We start from the raw sequence: 12,820 nt of genomic DNA on the forward strand, positions 1-12,820 counted from the left end.
TGGAAGCTGGATATTTTTTCTTTAGGGTGCCTTCACACACACCAGATCCGCAGGAGATTTCACGCTGCGGATCAAGTGTCAGATTATCCCTATGAGAATACATACACGCAGCAGGAATGACATCCCGCTACGTGTATGTAAGTTAACCCCCCCCGCTGGCTGGAAGCATACATCACCTCCTCCCCACTCCGGCTAGCTTCGGGGTTCCTGGCGTCTGCTAATCCCGCGCAGCCAATCAATGTGCTGCCCGCCACAGCCACTGATTGGCTGAGCGGGATGTCCTGCAAACCGGAGTGGGGAGGAGGTGATGTATGCTTCCGGCCTGCGGGGGGTTAACTTACATACACGTAGCGGAATGTCATTCTCGCTGCGAGTATATATTCTCATAGGGATAAACTGACACTGGATCCGGTGTGTGTGAAGGTACCCTTTAGAGGGGTGTGTAAGTGTTATGCTTTTACACGTGTAAGTGTTAGTGTGTGTTTTATGTGCTGTTCTAACATTTTATTTGTGTGTTTTTGACATTTTTTTTTTACTTGGGGCACACTGGGGGGGGGGGAAGGAAAATTACACTGACAAAGAAAAAAGCATCAGGTGACACTATATTACCACCGATCCAGGGGAGGGGGGGGTGGCAAGAGAGAGAAGCAGGAGGAGAGGAGAGGGTGGCAGTGGAGAGGGTGGCGAGAGGAGAGTGTGGCAGGAGGGAGAGAGAAAGGGTTGCAGGAGAGGGTAAGAGGAGAGGGGAGAGGAGAGGGTGGCAGCGGAGAGTGGCAGGAGGGAAAGGGTGGCAGCAGGGAGGGCGGCAGGGGGGTGCAAGGGGGAAGATTGGCAACAGGGAGAGGGTGAAAGGAGGGAGGGGGCAGCAGGAGGAGGGAGGGTAGGAGAGATGATGGCAGCAGCAGGAGGAGGGAGAGAGGGTGGCAGCAGGAGGAGGGACGGAGGCAGCAGGGGGGAGAGGGTGGCAGCAGGAGGAGGGAGGGTGGCAGCAGCAGGGGGAGGGAGGGTGGGACAGAGGGTGGCAGCAGGACGAGGGAGGGTGGCAGCAGGACGAGGGAGAGTGGCAGCAGGACAAGGGAGGGAGGGTGGCGGCAGCAGGACGAGGGAGGGAGGGTGGCAGCAGCTGGACGAGGGAGGGAGGGTGGCATCAGCAGGAAGAGGGAGAGTGGGACAGAGGGTGGCAGCAGGACGAGGGAGGGTGGCAGCAGGACTAGGGAGGGTGGCAGCAGGACGAGGGGGGGAGGGTAGCAGCAGGACGAGGGAGGGTGGCATCATGACGAGGGAGGGAGGATGGTGGCAGCAGGACGAGGGAGGGAGGATGGCGGCAGCAGGACGAGGGAGGGAGGATGGCGGCAGCAGGACGAGGGAGGGAGGATGGCGGCAGCAGGACGAGGGAGGGAGGATGGCGGCAGCAGGACGAGGGAGGGAGGATGGCGGCAGCAGGACGAGGGAGGGAGGATGGCGGCAGCAGGACGAGGGAGGGAGGATGGCGGCAGCAGGACGAGGGAGGGAGGATGGCGGCAGCAGGACGAGGGAGGGAGGATGGCGGCAGCAGGACGAGGGAGGGAGGATGGCGGCAGCAGGACGAGGGAGGGAGGATGGCGGCAGCAGGACGAGGGAGGGAGGATGGCGGCAGCAGGACGAGGGAGGGAGGATGGCGGCAGCAGGACGAGGGAGGGAGGATGGCGGCAGCAGGACGAGGGAGGGAGGGTGGCATCAGGACGAGGGAGGGAGGATGGCGGCAGCAGGACGAGGGAGGGAGGATGGCGGCAGCAGGACGAGGGAGGGAGGATGGCGGCAGCAGGACGAGGGAGGGAGGATGGCGGCAGCAAAACGAGGGAGGGAGGGAGGATGGCGGCAGCAGGATGAGGGAGGGAGGGTAGCATCAGGATGAGGGAGGGGGAATGGCGGTAGCAGGACGAGCGAGGGTGGCAGCAGCAGGGGGAGGGTGGTACAGAGGGTGTCAGCAGGATGAGGGAGGGAGGGTGGCATCAGGATGGATGGAGGGAGGGTGGCATCAGGATGGATGGAGGGAGGGTGGCATCAGGATGGAGGGAGGGTGGCATCAGGATGGAGGGAGGGTGGCATCTGGACGGAGGGAGGGTGGCATCAGGATGGAGGGAGGGTGGCATCAGGATGGAGGGAGGGAGGGTGGCATCAGGATGGAGGGAGGGAGGGTGGCATCAGGATGGAGGGAGGGAGGGTGGCATCAGGATGGAGGGAGGGAGGGTGGCATCAGGAGGGAGGGAGGGAGGATGGCGGCAGCAGGAAGAGTGGGACAGAGGGTGGCAGGGAGAGGGAGAAGGCGGCGGGAGCACGGAGGCAGCGGCAGAATTGATCTGGGAGCAGGCCGGTTCTTGGGGAAGGAGGCAGCAGCGGCAGCGTCACGGAGAAGGCGGGGGCAGCCGGGACACACACGGAGGAGGCGGCCAGGCAGCAGGGTAAGAGGCTGGTGGCGGCAAGGAGGCACACGATCCTCCTCTGTTCGCCGATTCTCGGCGAGCAGAGAAGGAGGTTCGCCCGTGATGGGCCGGCCGGTGGCTACCGGCCAATCACGGGCACGGTGCCACAGGCACCTGACCCCCAGACACTGCGGTGATTGGTGCTGTCTCGGACAGCACCAATCAACGCTCAATTCCGGTATACCTGCCCGGTATACCAGAATATTGCTGTGATTGGCCATTCAGAATTGAACGGCCAATCACAGCGATCGCCGTCACGGGGGGGCGTGATGATGCCCCCTACGTGACACAGAAAGATGCCTGCTATAGTTAATAGCAGCCATCTTCCCGTGATCGCGATCCGGCGGCCCGCGGCGGCTCCTTAAAGGACCGGCGTACGGGTACGTCATGGGTCCTTAAGTGACAGTGATCCATGACGTACCCATACGTCATGGGTCCTTAAGAGGTTAAAACAGACCCATCGACCCTCATTTTCCAACATGTCATTTTGGGTGCTATCTGTCAAGACCTGACTGTATGGAACAGTGCACACTTGTATGCTGTTGCAGTGAGCCAATCAAGCTTAAAAAAAAAAAAGAAAGTCCAAAACAGTATATTTTACTTACAGAGGGTTTATGCAAATTAGCTGCCCCCAATAAAGAAGAAAACGGTCCTATTAGTGCCATCTATAGCTTACTACCCATTCACGACTAGTCAATATCCAACCCTGATAGGTATTTTTTACATTTATAGAAAATTGTAATTTGCCTAATTTTTCTAGTCACCTTTCAAGGCTCTTTTCTGAGGACAGACACAGATTAACCGGGTAGCTACCTACAGGTGGCACTACTGATATTCTATGGGAAGAGAGCTAATTTGCATACCCTTTTCTCCATGAAGGACTGCTATTGACTTCATTTACAGCTGGGTTTCCTCTATGAGAACCAATACCACCCACCCAATACACACACAGTTGGGATGAACCTAAAAACACTGCATAGGGGAAAGGTTTCTTACCCTCAATAAGATAAGGCAGCTTGTTATTTATGTACATGAGGCAATAAGCGCTGGCATTTCTCACACCTCCATAGGAGTCCCTTTCCAGCTCTTCCCAAGTGGCTTCCGTCACGGATATATCATTGTACTTCAACCAGCACTGTCTGGTATGGCTGTATATATAAGCCCAGTAATGTCCAGCATTAGCCTGGCCTTCATGAACCAGCACTGCATGAAGCCTGTATGGAACCTACAAAAAAAATTAAACATATGCATTACCTTGGCATACATTTATAAAAAGGGCATGGACAGGGTGAACCTAAAAAAAAACGAATGCAAGTGCCTTCCCTACAAAATCGGTGCATATCAGTAGAGCAGCATGTGTAGACTATAGCCAAGACAGTGACAAATAGACAGAGTATTGTGTCCCAGGACATTATTCATTCACTCCCTTCTTATAAACCTCAGATTAGACCTGTAGGAATCCGATTGAAGCTGCAAACAACCAGGCAGGTCCACAGGTTGCAGATACTGTGACAGTGTTCAGATATGGGGGTTAGCCCCATCTGCATTCTCGGACATGAATATGGATGTGGTGGGCTCTGTTATATATAGCAAATTTATGTCACGCTTCCCTTGAAAGCTATAACCACTGCAAGGATCGGGACCCAAGGGCTAATGCACACGTCCGTAGAAACTTCTATCCACAAAGTGTCCTACGGACCTTGGAGCTCTCAGCATCATAATCATGACGTTGGGAGCTCCGATCCAGCTTAAAAGTTGGCTCTAGTGTAGCAGTGTGGCTGTGTCCGTACACTACAGTGAACTTTAAAACAGTATCGGAGCTCCAGATGTCAAAATTAATCATGATGCTGGGAGCAACAGGGTCCGGTCAGCAGGGCAGTGTCTGAGTTTCTACAGACATGTGCATTAGCCCATGGGGTCTGTTCACACTATGGAATCCTGCCTGCTCTCTGTTTGAATGGGAGAGTTCGCACGCCTCTCCGCTCAAAGAATTGACATGTCAATTCTTTGAGTGGAGAGGTGCACAATCCCTCCTATTCAAACAGATAGCAGGCAGGATTTGGCACTGAATCCTCATGTGGGGGTTCCCAAAACTACAATTGTTACAATGTAAAAGAACAACCCTCTGGGTCCTTGGTAACAACCTAACCTTTAGATTGCGGTGCGTGCTGGGAGCTGTAGTTCTGTAACAGCTGTAGATGCACAGGATTTGCAAGGCATTGGCTGTCCTCATCTATTGTCAGATCTATTATTTTAACAGACTTATGTCAAGGAATTGATAAGCTGCACGTCCCTAAACCATATCTTTAGTCCCGGAGCTAAAGACGTGCATAGGATATTATTTCGGGCTAGAGAGGATGTGAATGACGGGTCATGACGCTAGTGATACAGCAGGGTAAGAGGATGGCATGTAATTAGAAACCCGCAGGGCCCTAATAATTGTTAGTCATGTTCCTGCAGTGAGCTGCATGTGTTTTCTGGTGTCTATTATATATATATATAGCTCCATAAGCTCACTTCGATAAGATGACGGTAGTGCCTCAGATTTAGCCATCTCCATCAACACACATGCCGGTGTTACGCAGACAGAATTCTCAGCTGTTGATTCCAGGCTAGACTTCATTCAAGTTTTCCTAAAGCCAACACACCTCCCCTTCTGCACCGCGGTCATTGGCTGTGTGTGCTAGCTGCTGAACCATGACACAGAACATTCAGGAATCGAGGCCGCTCTCACACCACACACACTAAGCACTTTGCTATTGCAGCAATTATTGCATTGAAAATCACAAAAGGAACCTGCATCAAATAAAATGTAGCACTGACTAAATGATTAGATAGATGACCAGTGGACAAAGACAGTATAATGAAAAGCTCAAAACCAAGCATCTACACGATGAAATCAATACCTCAGTCCACCCCATATGCTAAAAAACAGTACTAAGCAGCTTTCACAAGAGCACCGGAGACAATATGGGTCCCTATATGCGTAATAACATGCTTTAATTTTATTTTATCTAGTACTATACCGGACATCATGCCATGTAATAAAGAAAATGATTAGCTGCTGATCGAAGTCTTTCAACATTTTTAAAAATCAATGGCTGTTGACTGCGCATTTCTCAGTTATAGGGCTGCGACCAACAGCGGATTAACGTATATAGAAAATAAAAAAGATGTATACTTACCTCTGTGTTCCTTGGTGTTCTCCTGCCTGTTCCCCACTGACCGAAGCCACCGCTGAAGCTTCTACACCAGTTAACGAAGTGACAGGCCGCTCAGCCAACCGCTGACCACAGTGCTGTCCTGTCTCGGGCAGTGATTGGCTGAGCAGCCTGTCACCTCAGAGATGGGTATAAAAGCTTCAGAGGCGGTTCTGATCAGTGGGAAACAGGCAAAAAAACACCTGGGAGCATGGAGAGATAAGTATACACCTTTATTATTTTCTATAAATGATGTCCATGCAACCCTTGCTGCACTATTATCAAGCTGTATAATAGGCCGTTGCCTATCTAGCAGAAAGGTGCAGTTTACCTGGCACATCAGAAGGTCTTATACGGCCCTTAAAAAGGTTGATTATTGCTTGATGTAGTAGGGCCCTAACTTAAAGCACAACTCTGCTATTCCATCAGATCAGCAGGGGACCAATGCCCCCCCGCTGTTCTTATACTCCTTGACATCAGTTGACATCTTTACCTGTAACAGATGAGGATCATTGTAAATATCTTCAATAGTTTTTCTAACTTGTGCAATTGAATTCTTTAAGTCTAAAGAAGGAAGAAGAAGAAAAAAAACCAAAACATACATTAATGCGGTTATCCAGGATTAGAAAAAGCACAGCTGCTTTCTTGCAAAGACAGCACACCCCCTGCCCTCAGGTTGAGTGTGGTATTACAATAAAGCTTTTTTCACTTCAATGGAACTGAGCAGCAAATCAAAACCCAAACTGACAACTTTCTTACCTTAGTTTTTCTTTTGTTTCACTAGGTCACAACTATAATCAGTAACTGAATATCTACAGTGTGCTACAGGAACGTGATATAGTCTGAAATCCAATTCTTGTCTATCCATACAATCTACCCCATGCTTCACGCAGCAGATCCAATGGCCGCTTGGTGATAGCACAAGTTCATCAGGAAAACAAGGACAGAATGATTAGGGAAAACAAGGGAGGACTCTTGCATCTCCCTTTAGAGCATGTACTTTCTGTCCTCGCTCCAAGTTCATATAACAGAACATGGAAAATAATTTCATCAGAAAGGAGTAGGAAAACTTCTCCTGACATTTTGTGTGGCTAAAGGCATTTCTACCTTCTATTAATGTGATCCATTATGGATGCAGAAGCTGAACTCCCATCAGTAGACAGCTCACCCTTAATGTCCTGTTCAACCTCGGCCCTCCACCTCTGTAAGCAGGCCCCCACAGACTTAAGTTCTTCCTTGGTAACAGTCCGGGGCGCTGGTGCCATTAGGAGACTTTGTGGAGAAGGTGGCGAGGAAGCATTTTCTGCAGATGGGCTGCAAACTGTTGGATCACCACCGTCCTCACAGTATCCATTAGCTTCAGCACTGGACAAAACACAATGAAAATGATGTTTGTCAGAAACAAATAGCAGGTGATCTTTATTGTAAAGGTCACAATGTAAAATCCTCAGAACGTTCATAGTATCAGAGTCAGAAAACCTGGATTATTGCAATAGAAACAGTTATAACCGAGACGCCATTGTCCACTAGACTATCAGGCATTTTACCCTGTAATCTGGCATGTTTGCTTCCAGATTTCCAACATAGGGTGCTGAATTCCCCAGCTTCAGTGTCCTACAGGCAGTCTATGGGTGGGCTTGCGCATCCTCTCTCCGCACGGAAGAATTGACATGTGGAGTGAAGAGGTGGGCAAGCCCTCCTATAGACTGCCTGTACTCTGTGTGAAAAGGCCCTTATAATGTAATACAATATACTTATCAAAGTTATTGCATTGAGAAACATAAATGCACACATCCCACATGGAGAATCTGATCAATATTTTTTTTTTTGTCTTTTTGATGAAAACACCCTATAATACAGGAGCAGCACTTGTTTTACTGTTGGAGAAGCATTTCTAACAATGTAACTCACATCTTGGCCTATTAAAGAAACACAAAAAAAAAACCCACATAAAACAAAAACAGAACAAATGAAGATAAGGCTTTGTAATCCGCATCAAATAGCATCAAGAAAATTGCTTTTGGCTGTGCGGCACTTCATTTACAAGGTTAGCTAGAACATCTATTTTATAGGTTTGCATTTTACCATAAATGAAATTACCCATTTTCCTGTGGTTGAGTATCGGAGGAACCGGAGTCATCTGCTGAAAGCACCGAGATATCTGTCACATCCACAGCATGGCTTCCTGCTGCAGACTTTGTGTTTGCAAACTCCAACACATACTGAAGCATATCAGGAAGGGGGCAGCGGCTGCTTCCAGAACCATATTTTAGGTACCTGATCAACAGAAAGACACACAAACTTAAGTGAGTGAATTGGACATGACTAAATGACCATTTTCAAAGAACTCTCCTTCCCTGTACGGCAGCAAGCATGTCACTTAAAAGTTTTTTGGTGAAACAGTAACATATATAAAACAAAACAAAAAAAAACTATACAATAAAACCTATTATCAACTAAAAGATGAACATAAATAATGGTAATGGTAAATAAAGTTACTTTGTATGCTTTCTTTCTGCTGTAATAGACTTCCTGTTCCTGCTGTACACTCTAGCTGGGAATTTGTCCTGTGATATCTTCCTCCAACTATGGAGGCTCATGTGGGAGTTGTGGGCAGGGTTATAGTCAAGGAGGTTTAGTGGGAGGGAGAGGAGTTGGCTGAATTTCATGCAACAGTGTACAGCAGGAGCAGAAAGTTCACCCCAGGATGTACAGTTGACAGAATGTGGGGGCAATGAAGACAACAGAGCAGATGGTTTGCATCAATTTTGCAAATAGTATAAATGATTGCTGAATCTACGCCAGCTCATTGCAAGCTGTCAGATTTCAGCTTAAAGGGAAAATAACAGCAGGTTAGAAGATTCTAACATACTTTTATGTTCCAATAGCACCATGGATGCTGAGAATGAAGGCAGTTTTCTTACCTTCTTCCTCAGCGTTCTTTTCATTAAATGTTTAGTTTTTTTTAATATGTAAATTCCTCTGGCATTTGTTACCGCCGAGCCACGGATTAATATTTATAAGGAGGCAGGGGGAAGATTAGTGCACTGAGGGCTGTAGTCCTGCCTTCTGCACTGAAGAGGGCTTTCCTTTTTTCAACCAGCTTATTCCATTGGAAACAGCAATAAACGTGTCACTTTCCAAATTTCCTACTGAAACGAATGGATAGAACACAGGTGGTGCCCAACTCGGATGAGGGTGGAAAGGTGCTGCAAAATGTTTCCCTTTGGATATGGATATCATGTGTAGGTGACAGCCTCTTTACCTAAGCTTCTGCCATCGTAGATATAACCAAGAAATTACTAAAGTTGGTGTTAAAATGTAACTACAGCAACCTGATCTAAGGAATGGCATGTGTAGTTTGCTGCCAAGTCTTATTCCTGTTCGCTGCTGTAGGCATGGTGCCAGTCCAGCTTTGCAGGGAAAGGCTGATATATATCCGGCATGTTATAACAGTCTGGTTGCTACAAATAATACAGTCTTTCCAATTAGATCAACCAGCAACCTCACATCTATGAGGACAACTCATCTATTCACAGGAACAGCATTGAATCAGACTTGATTATAACCAGTATCTTATATACCTTCCTCCTAAGAAATTACATGCTCACATATCTGGGTATTTTAGTTGGAGGGGAAAGAACAAAGCCATTTGACCATGGTTCACTTTAGGGCCTAAATTCCGTTTTGATCTGTTTTTCCATTGACTTCCATTATAAAAAAAAAAATGATTGACCATGTTTTTGTGTACACTAAAAAACGGATTTTTTTATAATGGAAGTCAATGGAAAAAGGATCAAAACGGATGCACATAGTTGCATCCTTTTTTTCAGAAAGAAACGGATTGCAAAAACGTAGCGTTAACCCAGCCTAACAGGACCTATATTTAACTAGATTACAACACGATCAGTCACAAAGCTTAGTGCAGGAAATGGTTATTGACCTTAGTTTACCTTTCCAGCTTCTGTTGGAGTAGGTCAATGTCTCTATTAAGTTTCTTGATCTCCTCCCGCTTCTTCCTAATAAGCTCTTTATTTGCATATAGGAACCTGAAACAAAAGACTCAGAGGTCAATCTCCAAATTTCACCAGTAGGAAAAGCAATATGAAAAAAAAAGTTGTTGCATTTTGGGTATCTTTAAAATTATCATAGTCTCATTCATCAAATGTTATTGAGACATGTAGATGCTTTGTGGCAAGCACATAGATGATGATCAGTGATGATCGCCAGACCCTATTCTTTATATAGTATACATGCTCTGTGGCCCTGCAAAGGTCATTCCACAGTAAGGGGAGGAGGTGCTTTCTTTGCCTTCTCCATCTACTGCTGTCACCTTTCACTGTAGGGGTATGTGCAAATTACAGAATCCGCCTGGATAACTTCAAGCGGATTCTGTAAGCGCTCCCGCTTGAAGTTCCCCAGGTCCCATAGGCTCCGTTCAGGCATATTCCACTGTCCAACAAAAGAATTGACATGTGGAATCCGCTGGAACTTATATGCTCGGAATCCGTAGTGTGCACACATCCTAATTCTGACCACATTACGCCTTCTTCTAATCATCTTAGAACAGAAAGTCAAAATTTCAGGATTATTTTATATATCTATCTATCTATCTTACATCTTATCTGGGCTAGTTACTAATAGGAAAGACTGTCTGACAATTATAACTGCTCTTAGTTATCATAGTCATTTCCAGGGCTGTCCAGTCACAATATTACATACGTTTCAGGTCCATTGTCATTTTCATACCTGTCCATATAAATAATCTCCGGGAATTCAAGTTTATTATGAATTTTTTCAGGTTGCCCCAAAGATTGGTTATACTCATACCGTGATAGTTCAAAGGTCAAAACCGGAGGTAGTTTTGTAAACCAGCGCTGCAAATAGGAAAAAACACACTGAAGACCATATATGCTATGAACATATCTTGCATAACTTATGGCAAACCTGTCAGTCTGGAAAAGGCCACACCTCCCTATCAATAAACCACGCCCACTTTTCTTAATCACTAGTGATAGAAGCAGCTCAAAACTGCAAAAGGTAACAACTTTTTGCACAAATTTGATTTGCACACACAAGAAAACTATGTCTATGACTCAAACATTTCTACTAATATATTATCTATATTTTAAGGCTCAAAAATATGCTTGTATTTATAGGCAAAATAAGCTTAAAGTGTACCTGTTTAATTATTTTTTTTTTGCAGAAATCAATAGTACAGGCGATTTTAAGAAACTTTGTACCTGGGCTGGCGACTAATCTCCCTCCTCCCCTCTCCATAGAACATACAGGGCCCAACTGATGTTAAAGAGTCAAGATTTCCTGATAATGAGCAGTGGATGAGAGAGGAGGGGGGGAGGACCTGGGGAAAGTCTTTTTGTATGCAGATAATGGCATATTTGCCTAATAAACCCAATTACAAAGTTTCTTAAAATCGCCTGTACTTTTGATTTCTGCAAAAAAATTAAATAAAACAAGTCAGTGACCTGTGAAGTGATTAGCTGGGCACTTCTCCTTGGCTCTACCCAATAATGGGGGACCTGAACACCCAGAAAACTTCTGACATAGCTGTGGGTCATGTCAAAAGTTTTTTTTATTTAAAGTGACAGGACACTAACATTGAGGTCAAAACCCCTTCCCATAGCATGCAGCGGTGCAATCTACTTCTAGAGGCTGGCTTTATGGCATGTATAATTTATTTCTCTAAAGTAAAATATACATTTACATTCTACAAAAAGGTCAAGTTATAATTATAGGGACAATTTCCAGTTATTACATAATGACAATAAAGCATGAAGGCACAGATATAATACTAACCTCTTGCCTGTATTGTACGGTTTTGCCGTTATGAGTGTGCTCAATCTCCCCTTCTGACATAGCTCCTTCTAGGCACTGATTCAAGTTGTTGAACCCATTGACTTGGAGGGGATATTGTCCAAAGGTTTCAATATTGGAAAATATTTTATCTGGTATAAAACAAAGTGCACGATCACAATTGATCACACATGCCTCAGCAATTAGGATGGACACGCAGTCTGAAAAGAGGTATACTATTTGTGAAGCTCAAGTGGCTAAAATGAAAAAGAAAGAAAAAAAAACCCGCAAAAAAGGGCAGCATTGCTCAAACAATTTTTACTTTTGTACATTAGTTTTCTGGTGAACACACACACACAAATTCCCCCCATAGCGCATTGTACATATCTGCAGAGCAGTGCTGATGTCCACTGCCAAAAGTACCTACCTATAAGGGGCAAATACGTACCAGTACTGGACTGTTGGGCAAAGAACATGTTTTTTTTTATTTTTTTAATGTGTGTGTCTCTTTCCTGAAAAAGAGGGCACCAGGATGCACTATGGATAGAAGACAAGTCAACGGGATGTGATACTCTGGGTAATGTTCTGCTGGAAAGCTTGTGCACGTACCACAAGCCGCCCTCATGGTATTTCCTAATGGACGTGGCCTCTTACAACAGGATACTGCATCCTGCACCATTCCTAGATTTGTTCCGGAATGGTTCAGAAACAAGACAAATAGTTCAAAATATTTTCCTAAATTCCCCAGATTGCAAACCAATTGAGTATCTGTGGGATGTACTGGAGAAACAAGTCTGATCCATGGGGAAACTCACGACTTGCATGTCTTAGGCTCAGTTCACACAGCGTATAATTTCATTAAACAACGTCCCCAGTTGCAGTTTTGCAACCACGGCCATTATTCAATGAAATTACCAATCGTCTATGGAATACTGTCTGGAGTGTATACACTTCAGCCAGGATTCCAACCGGCCGCACAACACTGACAGTTCAGACAGTGTAAAGTCCGGCTCCGGTCAGACTTTACATTGTCGTCTATGGTGATTTGAAATGTGGGCACACCGAAACGTGCCCGCATCCCAAATCTAAAGAAATGAAGTTCATCTGGCCAGTACTGCAGTACCAGCCAGGATGAACTTCGCCTTCAAGTGTACCTGTCCTGTCTTATGTAGTGTAAAACCGGCCTTAAAGTGTACCTGTCGTTTGTAAAAACACATGACATTTCAAAAGTTTTGAACAATCCAGGTCTGAGTGTTCGGGAGAGGACACGCTGCAGTGCGGTCCACTCCTATTCTGTGTAAGGGGGGGGGGGGGGGGGAAGTCAGGCTCATAATGTAGGTCTAT

At 46.1% G+C, this 12,820-nt stretch overlaps 1 protein-coding gene across 6 annotated transcripts in view; it reads right to left on the reverse strand.

Annotated features, from left to right (window-relative positions):
* The window catches only part of USP28 (ubiquitin specific peptidase 28), a 59,422-nt gene that overhangs the window by 24,239 nt on the left and 22,363 nt on the right, over positions 1–12,820 (reverse strand). For all 6 annotated transcript variants that reach the window (XM_069948657.1, XM_069948653.1, XM_069948652.1 and 3 more), the window contains 7 exons: positions 11,480–11,628; positions 10,412–10,539; positions 9,616–9,711; positions 7,763–7,939; positions 6,831–7,027; positions 6,156–6,226; positions 3,459–3,687 (listed from right to left, as the gene is read on the reverse strand). In XM_069948657.1, the coding sequence (XP_069804758.1) occupies positions 3,459–3,687; positions 6,156–6,226; positions 6,831–7,027; positions 7,763–7,939; positions 9,616–9,711; positions 10,412–10,539; positions 11,480–11,628 (1,047 nt within the window). The remainder of the gene's footprint in view (positions 1–3,458; positions 3,688–6,155; positions 6,227–6,830; positions 7,028–7,762; positions 7,940–9,615; positions 9,712–10,411; positions 10,540–11,479; positions 11,629–12,820) is intronic.

Source organism: Dendropsophus ebraccatus, chromosome 12, assembly GCF_027789765.1.
Source record: "Dendropsophus ebraccatus isolate aDenEbr1 chromosome 12, aDenEbr1.pat, whole genome shotgun sequence".
Lineage (NCBI taxonomy): Eukaryota > Metazoa > Chordata > Amphibia > Anura > Hylidae > Dendropsophus > Dendropsophus ebraccatus.